This window comes from Scomber scombrus, chromosome 1 (assembly GCF_963691925.1).
Source record: "Scomber scombrus chromosome 1, fScoSco1.1, whole genome shotgun sequence".
Classification (NCBI taxonomy): domain Eukaryota; kingdom Metazoa; phylum Chordata; class Actinopteri; order Scombriformes; family Scombridae; genus Scomber; species Scomber scombrus.
This window is the reverse complement of record NC_084970.1, coordinates 20153149-20175112: the sequence shown is the minus strand read 5'-3', so window position 1 is coordinate 20175112 and position 21964 is coordinate 20153149. Positions and strand designations below refer to the sequence as shown.

The following is a 21964-nucleotide window of genomic DNA, read 5'->3' as shown; positions in this document are numbered from 1 at the left end:
TGCCATATTCATTATAAACCAAAGGAAAAAAAGAAACATTTTAAGAGGATTAACTGATTAACTGGAAAAAATGAATGGTATCTCTAAATGCTGCAAATGACATACTGAGCAGTGTTTGTAATTTAGATACTTTAACTCTATTCACCAAGATGTTTTGCAGAGGGCATTATGGTAATACTTTTACTGAATTGCAATTACATAGCTATCAATACAAATTTCTTCACAATACATTTTATAAAAACACAAATACATACACAGAATACACACAAGACTGGGTCATCTGCTACAATGTAAAATGCTGGATACCCTCAATCAAAGGGAGTGTTCCCCCATACATTCATAAAATCCACTTTAAAAGTCCCAGCATGGAAAATGAATAAATAAAATTATTCAATTGAAGCAAACATATTGTAATACTGTCATCTCAGATCCAAGTACCATCTCAATTTCTTCCAATATCTGTTGCTCTTTTCCATATCATGTCTCAGGGAAAATTTTAATCTGTTCCTAGATATATAACACTAAAACTGAGATCAAGTTACACTTTCTTTAATGTAACACTTCAAAATGATTCACCAGTGCTTCTTCATTCAGTTATTGACACTGATAATGTTAACATGATGGTTATAGTTTTACAACCTAAAACTTAAAAGGTAACATATGGAGATCCTCTTTCATGTTTCTCATTAGCACACAATGGTGTGTTTTAAGTGAAACAGTTACTTTTTGAGTTCAGTAGAAACTTCACTCAATAGCTCCTGCTCAGTACATACCTTTAGGTTCATCCTTAGTTTAAGCCTTTTTACTGATGATTTTCCCACATAATGCACTCCTCAAACTTTCAAGTTTACAAGCACACTGGTGTACCCTGCAGGGATCATAATGTTTACCTGGTATCTTTGAATGTTGTCCCTGCAATACAATAATATTGACAATAATGGATATCATTGTTCTGGTTAATTTTACAGTTTGTAAACATACATTTTGTGATTCTATACTCAATATTTGACACGTTTTGCCATGGTACTGTGTAACTTTTAAATCAATCTGTGCATTTTCTTTTTTGAATCAAGTAAATATCAGACTGGGAATCATATTTAATGGACAAATGTTTACACAAGGAATTTGACTCTGGTTTAGTGACTCTCAATGTGTCTACACAAAATAACAATATATCAATCTTCAGAAATATATAGAAGGAATGACTATATAAGTAAAGCAGTTTCTGTGAACTGTAATCAGGGAACAAATAGGCTAGTGTTACGAAGTAAAGAGTGCAAGGAGTGATGAAATAATATTAGATGGTAATAAAAAAGGCACGTTACTTATTATATATTTTAGATGGTTATGTTCAATATATACAGCCTGTTCAAATATACAACAATTAGTGAATGTATAGCACATTTTGTATTTTAAAGTAAATAAATATGTATAATTTAAAGTTACTGTGGGTATTATAGTGTTAATTTATTTTATGTTATAATTATTATAGTTCAAGTTTAAGCACTTTATTGTCATTGTATAGCACAATGAAATTACTTTTTCGACAACCCCAGAGGTGCATTTCAAATTCAATACAAATAAATAAATAAATAAATAAGATAGATAGAGAAGATATAATATATACAGTATAAATAAAGAATAATGCTAAACTGCTGAATAATCAAACAAAAATTCACAATATGGCAATGATGCCAGGCTCAGTAGCACAGATTGTTATTGCACAAGTTCAGCAGCACTATATTGCACATATGGTAAAGAGTGAATTTCACATTACAGGCATAGCTTATTGCACATGATAGTAACAGTATATTTCACATATATATTTCAGTATTATAATATATCATATTTTAACTTTATTGTTTATATTTACAGCTTGTGTGCTGTTATTTATACCGTGTGTGAGTTTGTACAAGGATCCCATGTAAACAGTCAGCAATATGCTTGTCTCTCCTCTGTCTGTCATCACAAGCTTTTAAATAAAGGTTTAAATGCTTTTTTGCGCCAACAGGTGGGATTGTGGGAAAGCAATGGCGGCTTCGGTAAACATATGCGTTGTGTTTACGACAATTGTACTTTAAGTGTTTCAGATTGTTTCGGAATTGCTTGACGCTTCAGAAATTGACGTTAACTCTCTTTACTTAATGTGAGAGATTGTAGATTTGAGAGCTGAAGAAACGCACGGCTGTTTTTGTCAGGACTGATAATTAGCTGAAGCTAGCTCGCTGCCTCTGAGGTAAGTGTTAGTTTCATTTCATCTCGCTGTTAGTAAACAGAGTAATACTCTAACTACATATTCAGAAGTCACACAGTTTACTTACCATAATTAGCTAAAAGGGCACATTTCCTGTTATAAAACATATTAGTACAACCACAGCGGACAGTTTATGCTAACAAAACATGAAGTTAAAACAGTATCACAGTCGGTTTAAAATATGTGTCTTTCTGATTTGTTTAAGTTAATAGCAAGTTCAAAAATATTCAAAGACTTTGCCCCTTTGAGCTGCATGTAAAACTGTCCCATATTCACCAGTTCTAGCTCCCAATATGTGAGTATTTGGTGGTTTTCTTTGTCTGCCATGAAAGGATGGTAAATTGAATATCTCTAACCTTAATTCATGGACTGTTGGCAAGTCAAGACAATCAATTTGAAGACACCAACTCGGGCACTCGCTATTTTCGGGATTTAGGTGCCACTTCAATGATGCCCTGTTTGTGCTAATAGATTAAACCTTCAATTAGAAACAACACCTGAGCCATAACACTTACATTCAATAGGATTACCCATTTTTACCTTTTGCACATGCTGTTCCCCCACAGAAAATGGATGACGATGACTCCATGCACAGGCTGGAGGGGACTGATCCAGATGCTCAAGTTGGTGGACTGATAGTCAAGAAGAAGAGCGCCGCCTCAGAGCAGCATGTTTTTCGGGCTCCCACCCCACGCACCTCTCTGCTGGGCTTGGATCTGCTGGCAGCCCAGAAAAGGAAGGAGCGTGAGAGTAAGGAACAGGCAGATGGTTGCAGTGATGACAGAAGTACTAAGAAATCGAAGGTTTCCTCCTTCAAGGATTGGGAGGAAGGTAAAAGTGATTCTGGGTCAGATGATGAAGACGACGATAAGGACAGGCACGCTAAGAAGGAGAGGTAAGTGTCAGTGTGTTATACACACTGGATAATTTTTTATTAAAAATTGTGGATCATAGATACATGAAACAAGGGTCCAAATCATATACCACTCATATCTGTGATGACCCCAGGTGTTTTATGTGAAATTGAAAAATAAATTGTTAAAAGAAACAATATGGATAAATAAAAGGTTGCCACTTTGCCAGGACTCTGAGATTAAAATTGGCTAAATGAGACTATGGGGTTATTAGTAAAACAACATTAAAAAAAACATGTGAATCATTTTATAGAGCATACTTGACACACCGATTGCGGTTTTCTTGGCTTATCCAATTCTTTTTTTTTAAATTCTGATTTTACTTCTTTAAGAGAATTAAATAATTAAAAGACATTTTTCACCAACCAAAAATTGGATATATGAATGATCGGCTGGTCACTGGTCATGGCTGATCAGCTGAAAGTCGACTGGTTTCAATCAGTGGTCAAGCGATTGGTGCATCTCTAGTGAATGCAAAACATACATGATCTTGGGGATTCTTTCTTGTACTGTTTTTTATGTTCATAATCATATAACTTTCTTCATTGAACTTTTACCCTATTGATTATTTTATCTGTGTATTAATTATCACTTAAACTCTACTGGTAATGTGTTTCCCTCAGTAATAGGTAATAAACTCAGTACTCACTCCACTATGACTTATATGCAATGTTTTATTTTCGTTTTACTAGCAGGAAGTATCGTGTGACTGGTTCTGAGACGCCTTCCAACCCTGGAGGAGTCAGTGAAGAGTTTCGTCGCAGACACCAGCAGAGAGAGAAGGATAGACGTGAGCATGGAGTCTACGCCTCCTCCAAAGAGGACAAGAACAGAGAAAGAGAGAAAGAAAGGAGTAGAGATAAAGGGAGAGATCGACGGAGTGAAAGAGGTGATTCTAAAGATCACTGAGCTGACTTATTCATGTAGTAACAGTGGTATTTTAATGCTGCTCCACTTTTATAGTCACTGTGTGACTTGTGATGGGCGTGACAGTTTACTGACTGTAAAATGAAAACGATATGAAAAAATGTATACAAAAACAATGATTATTGAAACTAACTGTCTTTGTCTTTATCAGATGAGCGAGAGAGCAGCTACAACCGTGGCAGCAGCAGCAGCCGATCGGAGCGCAGTGAGAGGAGTGAGCGCTCACAGAGAGATGGCTGGTCTGAACGCATCAGCCGGGGAAATAAGCGTAATGAACCCCTTACACCACAGAATCGCCCCAGAGGTAGCTTTGTGTTTTCTCATGTTTTATATTTTTATGTGTAATTGTTTTTATGTACAAATTATTTTTTATTTCCATTGGTTGACTAATCTGCTATGTTATTGTTATATAGATTCTTTCACTCCCTCCCGCTCCAATTGGGAGGAGGACGACAGTGGTTATGGCAGTTCGCGGCTTTCCCAGTGGGAGTCTCCATCCCCAGCCCCTTCTCACAAAGAGTCTGAACGCTCAGAGCGAAGCCATCGCTCTGGCCGAGAGAGTGAGAGGAGAGACAGGTAAACAACTGTCTTTCATATATATTTAATTCATATTTTTAAAACTTCTGACTTACACAAAATTCATTAAATTTGTTATATTCATCAACAGGCATAAATTATGCTAAGTAGTATTTAAAACAGAAATTATGTTTCTGATAAATACATTAATAAATCACTTTGTTTTACAAGTAGATTGCTGAAGATGAGTTAAAAAATGCTGAGGCCTGAATATTTATGAAAAATTTAAGAGCATGTATTTGAACTTAGGACTCACATGTTCCAAACACCTTATTTGCCTGTAAACCCCAGTTTCCAAAGCAATAGATGAAAACTGTTTGCTTTTTATAACATTGCTATTGGTATTTGATACCACCACAGCTTGTACTTCCATAATGCAAATTGTCACATTTTTGTATTACCTGCTTTGATCTTAGGTCAGTCAGAGGCCGTTACCCTGACGACACACCTCTGCCCACCCCATCCTACAAGTACAATGAATGGGCCAATGACAGGAAGCATTCAGGCTCTACACCTCGTTTATCCCAAGGAAAAGGTAACATTTAAGAAAATAATCTGCTGTGTGCTCACATGAACGATTTAAAATCCATGTCTGATGACATTCCTTATTTTATCTTTAGGTAAAAAAGATGGTGAAGGAGGAATTATGTTTGACAATGAGGACGAGAAAGAACAGTGGGAGGATGACCAGAAGGTAAGTGGCACAGCCCAGCTCAGCCCTCATAGTAACTATGAACTCTCATAAAGCTGGTGACAGGTTCTAATTTTAGACATTGCTAATTGTGTCACTGTTTTGCAGCAAGCTGACAGAGATTGGTACATGATGGATGAAGGCTATGATGAGTTCAACAACCCGTTTACTTCCACATCTGATGAATATGTAAAGAAGAGAGAGCAGATCATTCAGAAGCAGACTCAGAAACGAATATCTGCTCGGAAACGACAGATCAACGAGGTACTACAACAGTATGAACTGTCAGCCTAATCAGAACTACAAGTGTGTAATTGTGTGTACTTTGTCTTGTTAGTGCATCTGTCTGTTTTGGTATACCTTTTTAACTGGCTGTGTTTCTCCTGTCAGGATAATGAGCGTTGGGAGACTAACCGTATGCTGACCAGTGGTGTGGTGCAGCGGCTGGAAGTGGATGAAGACTTTGAAGAAGACAATGCTACTAAAGTTCACCTCCTGGTTCACAACCTGGTCCCCCCCTTTCTTGATGGGAGAATAGTCTTCACTAAACAGGTAACCAAGACCTAAACAGGTTGTAATAAAATGCCTCTAATCTGTGGTAATTACGGCAACAAATATTTAGCAATTATTCAGTGGATTAGATGTTTTAGATGGTTTTATGTCAGAATCATAGTCATGATGTCTGTTTATGTGTGTCTGTCTCACTGCTGCAGCCAGAGCCTGTCATCCCTGTGAAAGATGCCACTTCTGACATGGCCATCATCTCCCGAAAGGGCAGCCAGCTTGTCCGTAAACATCGTGAGCAAAAAGAACGCAAGAAGGTATGCTCGATGAATAACTAAACAGAAATCTGATTAATTGTTGGATCGTCAAACACCTTCAGAAACCTCCTCCCCATACAGTTCTCCAACATGGTGGCAGCATTTGAACTTTGTTAATTACACAACTATTTCTAGCAAGTTTCATTATGTAACAGATGTGGTTAAGATATGGACAAGCGTGACTCAAAAGAATGTTCTCCAACAATTTTCTTGCTCATAGAGAAGTCAAGACACATAAATTGCCTTCTGGATTGTCCTGCACACGTTGCCCCCTCAGCATTGCGAAACAGTGCAGATTTCATTCTATTAAAAAAAAAAAACATAGATACATTAATTGGGCATTACACTATGCATTACACAGTTAAACACATTAATTCTAACTAAAACAGCTTAATAAAACTTAATATAGTATATAACTGTAAATAGTATGTATGTGTAATGGTTCTGAAAATGTGCTGTGGGAGTTAACGTATGTGAAGCTAATTTATAGAATTAATTTACCCTCATAGTCTTCTTTAGTATTCGTGACAATCCAAATTGTAGTTCATCTAATAAAACCCAGATTTAAAAATATTTGTTTTGTTTTTTATTTTGCATTATGCCTGGGCTTAAAAAAAAAAAGTTTTTAAAAAACTGATAGAATGTTCACCCGTATAAGAGCTGATGTCATTGTTGCTGATATACATATTAAAAGCAAACCCAGGCAGGGTTTTAAATTATTATTTTATTGTTAGGTTCATGTGTATGTTGTCGCAACAGATCATCTTCATCATCTGCGGTTGAGAAATGTTAATAGGGTTTGTTGGTTCATACCTGTCTGGTTGATAATGCCAGATCTGTCTTACCTCGTCACTCCTGTAAATAATTTATTCATGATCACCTCTTCTGGTTGGTTGATGACATTTTCACAGCAGACCACTATCAATGAGGTGCAACAACTTGACAAATGGTCCGTCATTTTTGCTGTGTGTTGAACATGCATAAAATTGCAATCTGCATGAAGTTTCAAACTGAAGCTTTAATCTAAACAATCATATGAATTGATTTGAATAATAATTTTTTCAGGCACAGCACAAACACTGGGAATTGGCAGGGACCAAGTTGGGAGATATCATGGGGATCAAGAAGACTGAGGAAGAAGACTCCTCTGGAGGCAAACCGGTAGGCGAGGACGGCAAAGTGGACTACAGGTGACCAGACTGTTTGAATTTAGGATCTAGATGACATTTTCTTTTTAATAATCCAGAGGTTTTACTGATTGAACTGTGGTGTCAGTGTCTGACCTGCCATATTAAATATTAGTGACTTTTCTCTGACTTACAGAGCAGAGCAGAAATTTGCAGACCACATGAAAGAGAAGACTGAGGCCAGCAGTGAGTTTGCTAAGAAGAAGACCTTACTGGAGCAGAGACAGTACCTGCCGATCTTTGCCGTGAGACAGCAACTTCTTAACATCATAAGGTACTGACACCCCAATGGAGCTCATAGCTCTCCTAATTATCACCCACAAAGAGTTTTATATCACATACAAACTATGATAATTACTCTATGACCAAATTAACTTTAAAGCATTTCATTGTGATTCTGCCATCTGCAGGGACAACAGCATCGTGATCGTTGTAGGGGAGACGGGAAGTGGGAAAACCACTCAGCTGACTCAGTACCTGCATGAAGATGGCTACACCAGCTACGGCCTGGTGGGATGTACTCAACCCCGAAGAGTGGCTGCCATGAGTGTGGCGAAGAGAGTCAGCGAGGAGATTGGCACCAACCTGGGAGAGGAGGTGAGACTGCAGGGTGAAGCTTGTGCAAATTAACAACAACTTTGGTTAATAGCTCCACTTCTTAAATTGCTGTCTGATTGCTTGTGTTTGCTCCATGACCTCTGATTTGAGATAATTATCCCCTGCAATGAAGTGTATTAGACTGGCTTGTATAGTAAATGTGATACTGTGTAATGTCCAGTCTGAGGCACAGTAGCTCTTACACAAGCAGAGTGGTTGGTCACATGCTGTGTCATACTGCCATCTAGCGGACAAAAGAAAACATAACATGTGTTTGTGTCTTTGGGTTTAGCAGAGAATTAAATGAGAAGAAACAGAAAAGTCAAAATACTGGAAATGATACAAATTTTTGAGTGTGTCAAATTGATTTTGACAATTGAATTTTGCCTATGCATTTTTCCTGCAGGTGGGCTATGCAATTCGTTTTGAGGACTGCACATCTGAGAAAACATTGATAAAGTACATGACAGATGGTATCCTGCTCAGAGAGTCACTGAGGGAGTCAGACCTGGATCACTACAGTGCTGTTATCATGGACGAGGCTCATGAACGCTCCTTGAATACTGATGTGCTGTTCGGCCTGCTACGTGAGGTCAGTTCTCACTGCCTAACATCCACTGATAGATAGATTTCTTTTTGTTATTCCTAAGACAAATGGACAACTGTGTGCCTGCTGTGTGTTACAATATTAAGTAAATCATGGATGATTATAATTTTCTAATTTGTCACTTCTGTCTTTTGTTTCCTACCAGGTTGTATCGCGACGCACTGATTTGAAGCTCATAGTTACTTCTGCAACTATGGACTCTGATAAATTTGCAGCATTTTTTGGCAATGTACCCATATTCCACATTCCCGGAAGAACATTTCCAGTAGACGTCTTATTTAGCAAGGTATGTTTCTGTTGTCTGTTCTCTGTTCTTTCTTATAACCATAATTTGCCAAAGAATTTGCACTACGTTATCATTATTACATTATCTGTCATTATCAACAGAAGTAGACCTGCCATCACTGACATTTGCCGTGAATTCAATCCTCCATGACTAATGTGGGTGATGGATTAAAAAGAATAAGTCTCTGCAATATATATCTGTAGAATTTGAAACATGTATGACAAATTGTTACTTGCAGCTGCAGTACTCCACAGTATACTGTATAAATTCACTTATGAACCAATGTTTGTCATATACCAGTAAAAATATCTTTAATGTTGTGTGAAAATTCAGAGGAGTGTGTTTTGGCTGCTATAGGGTGATTTTAAATATTTTTTCTGTTTTGTGCTGTGTAGACTCCTCAGGAGGACTATGTGGAGGCAGCAGTTAAGCAGGCCCTTCAGATCCACCTCAGTGGGATGACAGGAGACATCCTCATCTTTATGCCAGGACAGGAGGATATTGAGGTGAGAGACATGGCTGCTTGTACCACTCAAAGGGGTCTCGCATATTAATATAGGCGAAAAAAGTGTTTGTTTGCTGTTTTAATCTGTCAATAGCTGCTGGCCACTTCCTGTTCATACTATAAATGTATATTTTATATTCAGTTTGTTATATTTAAATATATTTCGTGTGTTGAAAATATGTTATTGTCTATCTTGTTCTCATGAGAATTAAGATGTGTGTATATATATCCTTGTCGCTTTAGGTGACATCAGATCAGATTGTGGAGCGATTGGAGGACTTGGAGAACGCCCCACCTCTGGCTGTGCTGCCCATTTATTCCCAGCTGCCCTCTGATCTCCAGGCCAAGATCTTCCAGAAGGTTTCTATTAATCACTGCACAATAATATGATATTTTTTGATATTTGCAAAGCATTTTCTGACTACGTTTCTACATTTTGCAACTATTGAGTATTTTTTATGAACACAAATGAGAAAACATACCTGACCTCCTGATGACCTCCTTTGTTTAACACCCCACTAGGCTCCCGACGGTGTAAGGAAATGCATTGTTGCTACAAACATTGCTGAGACTTCCCTCACTGTGGATGGAATCATGTTTGTTGTGGATTCGGGATACTGTAAACTTAAGGTACTTCAAAGCCTCAGTCACCTTTTTAAAAAAAAAATCTTAGATAGTTTTTTTATCACTCAACAATTCTTAAAAGGTCTAAAAAAAAGTCTTCTCCCCATGTGCAAGATTTATCCAAACTTTTTTGTTTTATCAACTTTATTCTGTTTACAGGTATTCAATCCTCGCATTGGAATGGACGCTCTACAGGTTTATCCCATCAGTCAAGCTAATGCAAACCAGCGGTCGGGCAGAGCAGGGCGTACAGGACCAGGGCAGTGCTATAGGTAAAGGCTCGCGTTTGCTTTGGTGCAAGGTTTATAGTTTTGCCACATTCAAGTTCCTGCACAGCTCCTAATCTTGGCTTTTAGCTGCCAATACCAAGTCTCCTTAGTGTAAACAATGAGGATATTCTTGTTTTTTTACATGCTCCTGAGAGCAGGAACATAATGTTCCCTCTCCCCCTGGTGTCCCTCTGAGTCCACTTTCAAAAATAAACCACCACTTTTGGTTTCTGCTTCCTAGAAAATGCACCAATATTTTAGCATAACTGTTCAAATGTGTTTTCTTCCTTCAGTCATGTGAGATCAGTGCAGCTCACAGATAGTTTGTTCAGGGCTCTGGATGTGTGTCAGAGGCAGTAAAAGGGAGAGAGACCCAGCCTTAATCTCCTGAGGATTTCATGCGGGTTAGCTCTGTTTACAGCAGGGAAATGTACCACAAAGGACTCTGTCAGATGTTTTAGTTGACCTCTCCGTCTTTTGCAACATTTACTTTAAAAGATTGACTCACAGACACACAGTTATACATTTTTTTTGCTAATGAGTTAAAATGCCTATGAAAGCCCACATATTTCAGGATTAATCCTACTCACCCGCTCATACACCCATGTTCACACACATATGAAGAGTGGTTTGTGGAGCAGCTTTACACAGAATACAGTTAAGGTGTTTGGGTGGATGCATCCAAATGTTGGAGAGCTGAGAGAGTGAGTTATGCTGGTTTGCTCCACTCATATGGAGAATTCCCCACTCAAAGACCCTTTTAGCTGTGACTGCTTGTACTTACACACAAACCTCAAATATCCATACACATTCAAATTGTTCTGTGATTTCAAGCACTTTAATCAGATAACTGTAATTATTGAGAAAGCTTTGTGAATTCAGCGTCTTCATTTGAACTTGGGCTTTGGATGTTTTCCCTGAATATATTGTTTGAGTCTCTGCATCAAAGTTATATGTAGCCTTCTTACATGTCGGCACGTTAAAGAAGAAATAATAATTCACATTAGCGCTCAAGGCGTACAGCAGCATTTCCTCATTGCTTTGCCCATGGCTGTACAGTGTTTCAGTTTAAATATAAAACATCTTTACACTTATTCTATTTAAGTAACTATTCATGGTTGCTCAACTTTCCCACTCACTGTGTCCACGTCTGTGTCTTTGCCCTCCTTCTCCATTCAGGCTCTACACTCAGAGTGCATATAAGAATGAGATGCTTACCACCACCATACCAGAAATTCAGAGAACCAACCTGGCCAATGTGGTACTGCTCTTGAAGTCCCTGGGCGTTCAGGATTTGCTCCTCTTCCATTTCATGGATCCACCACCTGAAGACAACATGCTCAATTCCATGTACCAGCTCTGGATCTTGGGAGCCCTGGACAACACAGGTGGGTAGTGAAGAAGTGGGAATTACCAGAGGTACCATAATATCGTCTGAATAAGATGCCTAATTTATGTGATGTACAGTCTGGACTGGTTATATCATTATATTTCATTGAATGCAAACTGACAGTGACTCTCTGTCACAGCTTTATCTGTATCACAGAAAGGATGACTTACAACTTCAGCCCTGATTTTTCTCCATGAATTAATTGTTTATTCTATAAAATACCAGCAAATTCTTAAAAAGGAACACATTCCCAGACCTCAAGGTAACATCTTTGGTTTGTCTGGATAAAAGTGCAAGACCTAAAGATATTCAGTGTACTGTAGCATACAGACGGGTTAAAAATTAAAAGAAAAATCAACATCAAGTGTCTTAGTATGGTGTTGGACGACCACATGCCGCTAGAATCCAGACATGTCAAGTGTTTGTGCGTAAACTAATTCACTGTAATCGCTCTTCCAGTGGTCTATTGATTAATTACATGTTACTGCTGATAAGATATGTAACCGCTAACAGAGATATCTTTTACATTTAATAGTCACACTCAATATTAGATACAGCTGACTTTCCTGACAGTAATCCTCATCTCCTGGAATACCCATTAACAAGTTAAACAAAACATAGCCTACCATCTTTGAGACCTTCATTACATAAAGATGGGTGATAAATTAAAGGGAAAAACCAACATAAATTGTCTTCATAAGTTGTTGGGCCACCCTATGTTGCCAGAACAGCTTCAGTGCTCTTTGGCATTGATTCTAAAAGTCTCTGTGCAAGATTTGCCCTGGCCCAGGGGCGCTTCAGGTGGTGCCACAACCAGGTGTCACGGAAGCTGTCAGAGCTGCTTGAGAACTGCAGGGAGCAAACAACTTCTCAGGTCAACATCGTCAGCTCATGTCCTTTGTCAGGCCAGGAAAGAGCTGCTAGAAGTCAACAGCAGGAAAGACATCTCTGCTTAGTCTAGTAACGTGTGGGAAATGCGGGTTGACCTGGCAGACAGCTGATCTTTCCACCTGAGATCACACAAACAACACTCAGACCAGATGTTGTGATGTGGTCCCCAGCAGCTTAGAAGGTCCTCATTCAAGTGAGTTCAAGTGGCAGCAGGATGCAGGGAAGCTGGCTGGACCACAACCATCCACCCAGTGGAAGTTGGAGCTAGAGGATTTGTTGGGAAATCAGCTCTCCAACTCCTTCGTGCACTCTGTACGACTGGGGTTAGGCTGCAGAGGTCCATCAAAGAGCTGGCAGAGGCAGCTGAGAAGTTGAGCTACTGGTTGTGCGTACATAGGACGGATGGAGCGTGGGGTGCAAACACGCCAGGGGGTCAGTGGCGGGGAGATGTCCCCAACTGGCCATTGCCCCCCCCACCAGGAGATGTATTGGTTAGAGGGCGAAACATGACAGCTGACCCGGTGGGCACTGGCGGAAGTGCGGCAGGCAATCATGTCAAGCAGAAATAACATCTTCTGTGCAGTACAACTAGAACTCTACTGGAGTGATGAACACCATTCTTCCAAAAGATATTCCCTCTTTCAGTGTTTTGATGATGGTGGTGGAAAGCGCCATCTAACACGTCAGTCCAAAATCTCCCAGAGGTGTTCAGAGTTAGATTGAGATCTGGTGACTGTGAAGGCCATAGAATATAATTCACATCATTTTCATCTTCAAACTATTCAGTGACCCCTTGTGTTCTTTGGATGGGGGCATTGTCATCTTGCATCCTGGAAGAGACCACTCCAATCGGGATAGAAATGTTTCATCATATAAAGGTGATCACTCAGAACAACATTGTATTGATTTGCAGTGACCTTTCCCTTTTTAAGGGGACAAGTGGACCCAAACCATGCAAGCAAACAGCCCCTTACAGCATAACAGAGCCACCAGATCTGTACTGGTTTTTCCTTTAATTTGTCCTGTCTGTAAGAATAAGAAAGTTGCTTAAAGATTTTAGTGAATGATTATTTATTAAATGTTCTATTGATCAACCAATGAATTTGGGAACTAATTGTCACAGTTTTAATTTAAACATAATACATAATAATGAATAAGTAGAAAAACATGATTAAACTAATAAAAAATGAATACTTGCTTATCATGTATCAATATTGTCATGCAAAATATTCTAGTCATATTCAGTATCAATTTTCTTTTCCATGCCTGCAGTATCAGGCCTTAGCCACCCTTCACGAGTCTTGTGAAGTGCCAGACGACATTAATCATCACCTCTTTGAGATGAAGATGAAGCTGGGACACAGTATTGTGTGTTTGAGGGTTGTATTTCCTCCTCAGTGCTGCTTTGAGTTGCTACATGGTGATGCTGACATGACAAACACAGGCAGTCTAGCTTCTGCAAAAGATGCTGCAGTGATGATGATGCAGACACTGCAAACAGGTCCACAGGAGGTAGTTGTGAGGTTTAGCCAGTGGAGTAATTGCCTAGTAACTGATCCCGTGTTTGATTTGACTGGTCGGGTCTCATTTCTGTCTCATCCTTAGCCAGATACCAAGGGATTTAGGGATTTGGGGATAAGGGGGGACTTTTGATGATTCCCGTATGGTGTGTTAACAGCAGATTATCTCTGATTAAGGCTTACCTGCACCAAACTGGCTGCTCTGCCTCTCTGCTTTTCCTCCTCATAAGCTTCTTATCTGAGACTCTGTCGTCTAATCATTTAAATCAGAACTGGCAAAGTTTTTGATCTCACACTTTTTTTTTTCACTGTAAGTATTCTCAACTGTCAGCAGTTCATCCTCCTCTCTCACAGTGATAGACAAATAAGTGGCACATTATGTTGTATTCTCCCTCACACCAGAAGGCTTTTGATGCAAAAGAAGCTTTCTTCACCTCTCATGCACTTTTATAATCTTCGTGTTTGACCTTGTAATCATGTCCTCTTTTGTGCTCTCAGGTGCTTTGACACCAACGGGGCGAATGATGGTGGAGTTTCCCCTTGACCCTGCTTTGTCCAAAATGCTGATTGTGTCCTGCGACATGGGCTGCAGTGCTGATATCCTCATCATTGTCTCCATGTTGTCTGTGCCGGCCATCTTTTACAGACCTAAGGTACTCTCATTTGATGTAGTTTATGTTGGTCACTTGTACATACATTAATTGAAGCATGGACTGTGTAATATGTTAGTGTGAAATAGGTAAAAGGCTGCTGAACATCTTTTCCCATTTTTTAAGAATAATTTTTAATAGCATATTTTTATGTGTTAAATAATTGATTTCATTCATCATACTTCAAAGGTGGAAAATCATTTGTTTGTGTAGGAAAATGTTCTACAATATATATTTTTAAATCCTCGTGTTACATGGAAAACTCCATTTGTGTATCTCTGCAGGGTCGTGAGGAGGAGAGTGACCAGGTGAGGGAGAAATTCTCAGTGCCAGAGAGTGACCACCTGACCTACCTCAACGTCTACATGCAGTGGAAGAACAATAATTACTCCGGCATCTGGTGCAACGAGCACTTCATCCACACGAAGGCCATGCGCAAGGTCAGACTCCCACTGCCTCACCTCTTCTTTCTGTCGACACCCACTTCTGTCATTGAGTTTTCACTTGATAAATTCAAGCTTAGCACCATGATTATATGGAAACATAAACATTCTTGTAAACAAACAGCGAAACAAACAATGGTTACATTTACATTCATTGTTTCTTACCAAAATGCATTGTGTTTATTCTTGAGGTTTAACAAACGTGTCAAATGCATTACCTTCTCTTTAAATGTTCACAAAGCAGATTTTTTTGCAGTCACACTGTTACATTTATTTGCATTAGGGCTGGGGCGATGCGTATATACGTCGACGCGAAAAATGTGCATTGACGCGTCAGCCAAAACAAAACACAATGACTGTAGCTAAGCACATAAAATGAAGGAAATGCTTCCACAGGCAGTTCAAAATCAGTTTGTCTCATCTATCTGGAGAGATTTTGGGAGCAATACTCTGCAGGGATGTATTAAAGAAATGTTAAATAAATATTGAAATGTTATAGGAAATCAATGTGTTTTTATATTGTATAAATTGCTATAGTAATCAAATAATGGGAAAATAATCGATAATCGAAAAAATAATTGTTTAGGTAATCGAAAAATGAACAGTTTAAAAAAGAAATGGTTTTGCCCAGCCCTAATTTGCATGTTGCTGTCAATCAGCAGAATATCACATTGAATTGCTCAAAACTGTACCTGACAGGAATGTGTATTGAATAACCCTTGTAGCGCAACTAGTACTCAGAACTTGAATTCTGGATTATTGTCTTGCTTTTAGTTTGCTAGTTAGAAACATTATTGTCCACATTGTGAAAAATTATCTTTGGTATCACCACATAGCAAAAATTGAATACATACATACATACATACATTAATACACATTGACAAAAAAAAACAAAAGACCACTGCAGGTGGAGCTGCGCCTCCATTTTGGTGTTTTGAACATGTTTTTCTCTGCGTTTGAGTCCCAAGAGGCCTTTTCAAAGCTGCAGGAACTGTTGTCAATTTGCAAATAGCACAACTTCTGATAAGTTCCTCTCAAACTTTCTAATATTCACAGAGAGACAAATGTTTTAACCTGACAGTGGTCTTATATTTTGTACTTACAGTACATTTTATTTTTGTGCAGGTGCGTGAGGTGCGCTCCCAGTTAAAGGATATCATGGTGCAGCAGAGGATGAACCTTATTTCCTGTGGCTCAGACTGGGACATCATCAGGAAGTGCATCTGTGCCGCTTACTTCCACCAGGCTGCCAAGCTCAAGGTATTCTGCTCTCTGGGTTTCCCTCAGTTAATATGTTAAGCCTGGTGGCAACTGGTTGTGGCAGATTTATAGCAGCATAATTACAGAGTCGTGAAATATCCCTTCTGGCCTCACATTAATACGCCGCTAAAATCTGAAAGGGAATCTGAAATCATGACTATATAATCAAGGTTTTCCATTTGACTTATGGGTAGCTGGCTAACCTGAGCAATCGTAGTGGTATTGGATATACTTTACATTTATTTTCTTGCTATTTATGTAAGGTGGAGGAGAAAATTAGCCCAGATGACCTGTTTTGCTCTGACCTTAAAGTGCACACACAAATTCAACATACACATATTAAGACCTGCACATACTCACCCAGACTTGGGCAAGCAGCACAGAAGGTCCTATTTTACTTACCCAGAAGCTCTGACCAATTTAATTTCTGATTAATGCATGTTTTGCTTGCAGGGAATTGGTGAATATGTGAACGTGAGGACAGGCATGCCATGTCACCTCCATCCCACCAGCTCCCTGTTTGGTATGGGCTACACTCCGGACTACATCATCTACCACGAGCTTGTCATGACCACCAAGGTAAAAAAAATAAATAAATAATAATAATCTGTTGGCAGCAGAACTTGACCAGCATACAAATAATGTATGAAATCTTTGAAGTTTAACCTGTGCTCTGTCTTGTAGGAGTACATGCAGTGTGTGACTGCAGTGGATGGAGAGTGGCTGGCAGAACTTGGACCAATGTTTTACAGCATCAAACATGCTGGTAAAAGCAGACAGGTAAGACAAGTGTTTAGCGCATTATATGGCCAAAAGTATGTGGATGGGAGTGCCCACATTTGTACTTTTGGTCATGTTTTGCATAATTGAGCTTAGCTTATAGAAAAGCTATAATCACTATTATGTTAACAGTTGATCACGACTAGTTGTATGTGAATGGAGTCACTGGTTGTCATACACAGACTGACTAGTTTTACCTTGTGCACTTAAACACTCATCTGCTGTGTCGACATTAATACATCTCTTAATGTTTCCTTAATTTTTCTGTCACCCCTTCCTCCTCCAGGAGAACCGTCGGCGGGCCAAGGAGGAGATCAGCAACATGGAGGAGGAGATGACACTGGCTGAGGAGCAGCTGCAATCTCGGCGAGAGCAGCAGGACAGGAAGAACAACACTGGCAGTGTTAAGTAAGTCAGCGACCATCTCTCCTCCTTTCGACTCCTCATCACAGACGGGCCTCATCCAACAATAGTTCCCTGTGGCCCTCATTTTCCATACACAGTCAAGATAGAAACGTTTAATTTACCTACCTCGCTTCCAATCCATATCTTCACCCCTCCCTCCTCCTCCTCTCCCACTCACTCTACTCCACCTTTCTCACTCTTCATGATGAGCTTTTCTCACCTCTGGTCCCTCCAGACGAGACAAAAAGAAATAATATTGACTCCTGGCTGACCCCCATTACTGCAGCAATTTAAATTGTGCCATAGCAGAGCAGAGAAAGGAGAGGAACGTTCATTTTCAAATTAGACCAAAAAAATTAATTTCACACCCATCCACAAGCTTTACAGAGAGAAATAAGGTTATAAAGACAGGTTTTAAAAAGAACTTTTATTGTTAATTAATCAGCTGGTTTATCTATCTGGGTTTGTGTGACCACGTCTGTGACAGATCAGTTGAAAATAATCACACTCGAGGTATGGGATTAAGAATTAGATTTAAGCAGAGGAAGCTGGATGTGTGATAATGAACGTCGTCCGCTCTCCTGGGGTCTTGGCTGCTTTTGTCCTCCGGCAGGCCTCACAAGCGTCTCTTCTCTGAGTTCAGTGTGACCAGGATTGAAATACTTTGTCGGGTACGCCTTCATGTGCCGCCTGCTTATTACCTGCGTCCCAGCTCACCAGCGCAGATCAGTGGTGTGAATTAGTAAATGGCCTGGTCATTTGTTTTGTGTATAAATGTGAAATAGAGAAATTGAGTGTTTTTGGAATTACATCAGTGGTAAGAGTTGGCTATGGAGCCAGTGTAGCTCTTTATACAGAGATGGAGCGCTTTAAAATGATGTACTTAGTTCTCTGTATGTAATACTTGTTGGGATTCCGGATTTTTTTTTTTACTTATTCGGATTTTTTTTTCAAATGGGGAAAAAATAGTTGCATACAATACCCTTTATGTCATTCTATACTACATTTGTCAATACATGCTACACAGTTTTCGATTTATGGATGTATTTTCCTTCAATTCCAGACAGTTGTATCGATTTATTTCTATATGGGTTGAAAAAAATCAAATAGCAGACTGAAACTTGTGTGAGTTGTTTTATCCATCACAGTGTGCATCATTTTTTGTCAAAATCACATTATCGTGGTGTGGTAATGCAGTTTTAAGTGCAGATTCCTTTGGAAAGTTTGCATTATAGTAAAACAATAATCTAACTATGATTGGAAGAAAAAAAAAAGATGCAAATTTGATCAGTTGCACAATTCCAGCTAGTTTTAAGGGTGATTTTTTTTGATGATGTACATAAAGGAATGGACAACAGTGGAGAATATATTCACATTTCTAAAACAGAGCAGCATGATTTGGAAAATGTTTCCAAATATGTATGTATGTATGTATATGTATATGTGTAATGTGTGTGCAGCCTAAAACATGCAAGACTACTGCTTTGATTCCTTTTAAAGATAAAGATAAAGAAGCTTTATTGTCATTGCACACAAGATACAATGACAGAACAAATCCTTATTCAAGCGTTATTATCAATCAATCAAAATTCATTAATATAGCATCTTTCATACAGGCTAGTGTAGTTCAAAGTGCTTTACAGTTGATTGACAAGCAGATAATAAGACAAGTAACAACATACAGAAAAGGAATAAAAACGCTGAGAGAACAAACACAAAGAACAAATTAAAAGATATTAGTATGTACATATACTGTTTATCTACATTTATGTACGTCACTGTTACAAAAGTAGTGGAGGAACAAGCTGAGTGCAACAATTTTACCTGATGTGAACAGGGACCCAGAGAGAGGGACACAGTGACAGAAGGGGGTTATGGCCGTGTGTGTGTGTGTGTGTGTGTGTGTGTGTGTGTGTGTGTGTGTGTGTGTGTGTGTGTGTGTGTGTGTGTGTGTGTGTGTGTGTGTGTGTGTGTGTGTGTGTGTGTGTGTGTGTGTGTGTGTGTGTGTGTGTGTGTGTGTGTGTGTGTGTGTGTGTGTGTGTGTGTGTGTGTGTGTGTGTGTGTGTGTGGCTGCTGTAATTAAAGATGATAGATTGTGCTGTCAGAAGCGTCAGGCTCTATATCCCAACACTCTTCAGAGACACCAGCTTGCCTTTTCACTCTCCAGCTGCTTTCATGTTGAGCCGCTCAGGCCTCTCTTCCCTTTTGCCTTTAACCGTTTATGTAAGAGATGAAGAGTTGCTTTCAAACAGAGTAATAAAGAAGCTGAATTGTATGTAGTAAACCTATCTTGCTTCTCTTCTTGTGTTTTAGGGCACTGAAAATCTGCACACCAGGAAGAAAAGAGGAGGCTCCGATGACACCCAGACACACCCCGGCCCGCTTTGGACTGTAAAACAAACACTTCCAGGAATGTCAGAGCTTCCAGGAAGGTCAGAGCAACCACGTTGGGTCCTCTGAACTCATCGTCATCCAGACCTCGACCACACCAGCACAAGCTGATAGTCCCTCCCAGAATCAGCTGCAGTTCATGTACAAACCACTAGAGAGAGAACTTGTATAAGGCACAAGACTCAAAGACAGCCCAGTCCATCATAACACCTCCCTCCAATTTTATCAGCTGGTGGCTGTTTCCATGATACATTTTAAGGAAGAATAAAGGATGGCTGTGTTGTTGGTGTAAATTCAATATTTATTTGTTACTGAATATGGTAACTGCAAACATGTTTTTACAGATGAACATATGGTGATTTAACCTGAGTTAGAAGCATTTTCTATGCATTTTCTCCCTCCTTTATAGTCACCAGAGGAGATCATATACAGTAAATAGTCATCTTATTTCAATATTACTTGTCTTTGTGTCCTTGCATTTACTACTACTTGTGCTGTCGTGGCTTGAGCAGCATGTGGCCACTATGAAGTGCTCCTCTACACAGTGAAGCACTATTCAAACTGTAGCTCTACTTGTGGCATGAGTGTCTTCAGACTCTAGAGTTAAACTGTAACAAACAAACACACACACACACACACACTCATGCAGTCTTAGGCAATTGACCCTTTTCTGCTCTCTTTTAACCTTGTTTCAACAATGTAATGTACTGCAGCTTTAGCTTCATACTGATTATCGCCACGCTGGATTAAACATATCAACGCTGATTTTCATTGTCTTTGTGTTGAAAATAGCAAACTGTTTCCTTTGTGAATCTTCTATAAACAAATGTTTGCAAATATGTCTTTTAAATGGGAAGATAATGTGCTTTTGTTGATGTTCGCCCTCTTCTGCCCTCTCAGCTGATCAGAGTATCACACAGCTTCAGACAGACTGGTCTGTAACAAAACAGTTTAGTGAAGGCCATATTTGGATGGTGAAAGTGTTTTGTCTTTTTTCTTTTTTTTACATGGAGCTGAGACAGCAGGAGGACTGCTAATGGATGTTTTTTTTCTCTCAACATCTTTTGTAAAATGGGAAAATAAATGTTAGCTATTTTATTTTTAATCCAAGGTGGTTTCATTTGACATTGTAGTTGTTAATGTGTCTTCTTCTGCACTGCAAGTGCCCAACATGATTGTATCATTTGACTTTGGTCCTATTAAAACAAAACGGTAGAAAATAGTTAGGGACTCTATTGCCCACCTTGTGGAAAATTATTATAAGCTTCCCCAAATTTTAAAATCAGTTCATGACAACTGATGATATAGGGCAGCAATGAGGATGAGTTTCAGGGACACAGAATCAACAAACATGTTTTAAGGTGGTCAGTATATCCACAATTCAATCATTTTCTACAGCCGGAGATTAAATCATTAATTTTGGATTAATAAATAACTAATAACTTAATTTTTTTCTATAAAATCTCAGCAATGAATAAAATGCCCATCATAATTTCTTAGATCCAAAGGGAATGTATTCAAATTAGGGCTGCAACTAAGAATTACTTTCATGTTGATCATTTTCTAAATTCATTGATTCATTGTTTGGTCTATAAAATGTTGGAAAATAGTGAAAATGCCCATCACAATTTTCTAAAAGCCCAAAGGTAATGTCTTAAACATTCTTTGGCCAATTGTTCAAAATTAAAAAAAAAAAAAAAAGTCAAAAGATGCAAGAAAACAATGCAGCAAATCTTCATAATTAAGAAACCACATCATTTTTTACACTTTTGCTTGATAAATTACTTAAATGTTTAATTTATTATCAAAACGGATTTTTTGACAATCCACGCATAAATTAATCAACTAATTGTCTCAGCTCCACTTTAGGTTGCTCTTTTTGTATGACGATCCGAAACCCAAAAATATCTAAAATATATCAAATTTAATATAATATATTATCCTTAAAGAAACTGCAACAAGATAATATTTGGCAC

At 38.8% G+C, this 21964-nt stretch overlaps 1 protein-coding gene across 1 annotated transcript; it reads left to right on the top strand.

The window, feature by feature from the left end:
• Window positions 1-2033: 2033 nt before the first annotated feature.
• On the top strand, window positions 2034-20750 carry dhx38 (DEAH (Asp-Glu-Ala-His) box polypeptide 38). The gene is made up of 27 exons (XM_062422746.1): window positions 2034-2236; window positions 2821-3149; window positions 3861-4057; window positions 4247-4399; window positions 4509-4671; window positions 5088-5206; window positions 5292-5365; window positions 5471-5626; window positions 5753-5914; window positions 6076-6183; window positions 7249-7373; window positions 7507-7644; window positions 7781-7967; window positions 8374-8559; window positions 8720-8860; window positions 9256-9366; window positions 9609-9725; window positions 9888-9995; window positions 10149-10261; window positions 11438-11646; window positions 14558-14712; window positions 14994-15149; window positions 16278-16412; window positions 16866-16991; window positions 17097-17192; window positions 17479-17600; window positions 19911-20750. The coding sequence occupies exons 2-27, from the start codon at window positions 2824-2826 to the stop codon at window positions 19990-19992; spliced, it is 3765 nt and encodes a 1254-aa protein (XP_062278730.1). The 5' UTR covers window positions 2034-2236; window positions 2821-2823; the 3' UTR covers window positions 19993-20750.
• The last annotated feature ends 1214 nt before the right edge of the window (window positions 20751-21964 follow it).

Coding starts and splice junctions, on each gene's coding strand:
- dhx38 (XM_062422746.1), top strand. CDS start 2,824: ATGGATGACGATGACTCCATGCACAGGCTGGAGGGGACTGATCCAGAT. Junction 3,150..3,860: donor AGGCACGCTAAGAAGGAGAG/GTAAGTGTCAGT, acceptor TCGTTTTACTAG/CAGGAAGTATCGTGTGACTG. Junction 5,627..5,752: donor GGAAACGACAGATCAACGAG/GTACTACAACAG, acceptor TTCTCCTGTCAG/GATAATGAGCGTTGGGAGAC.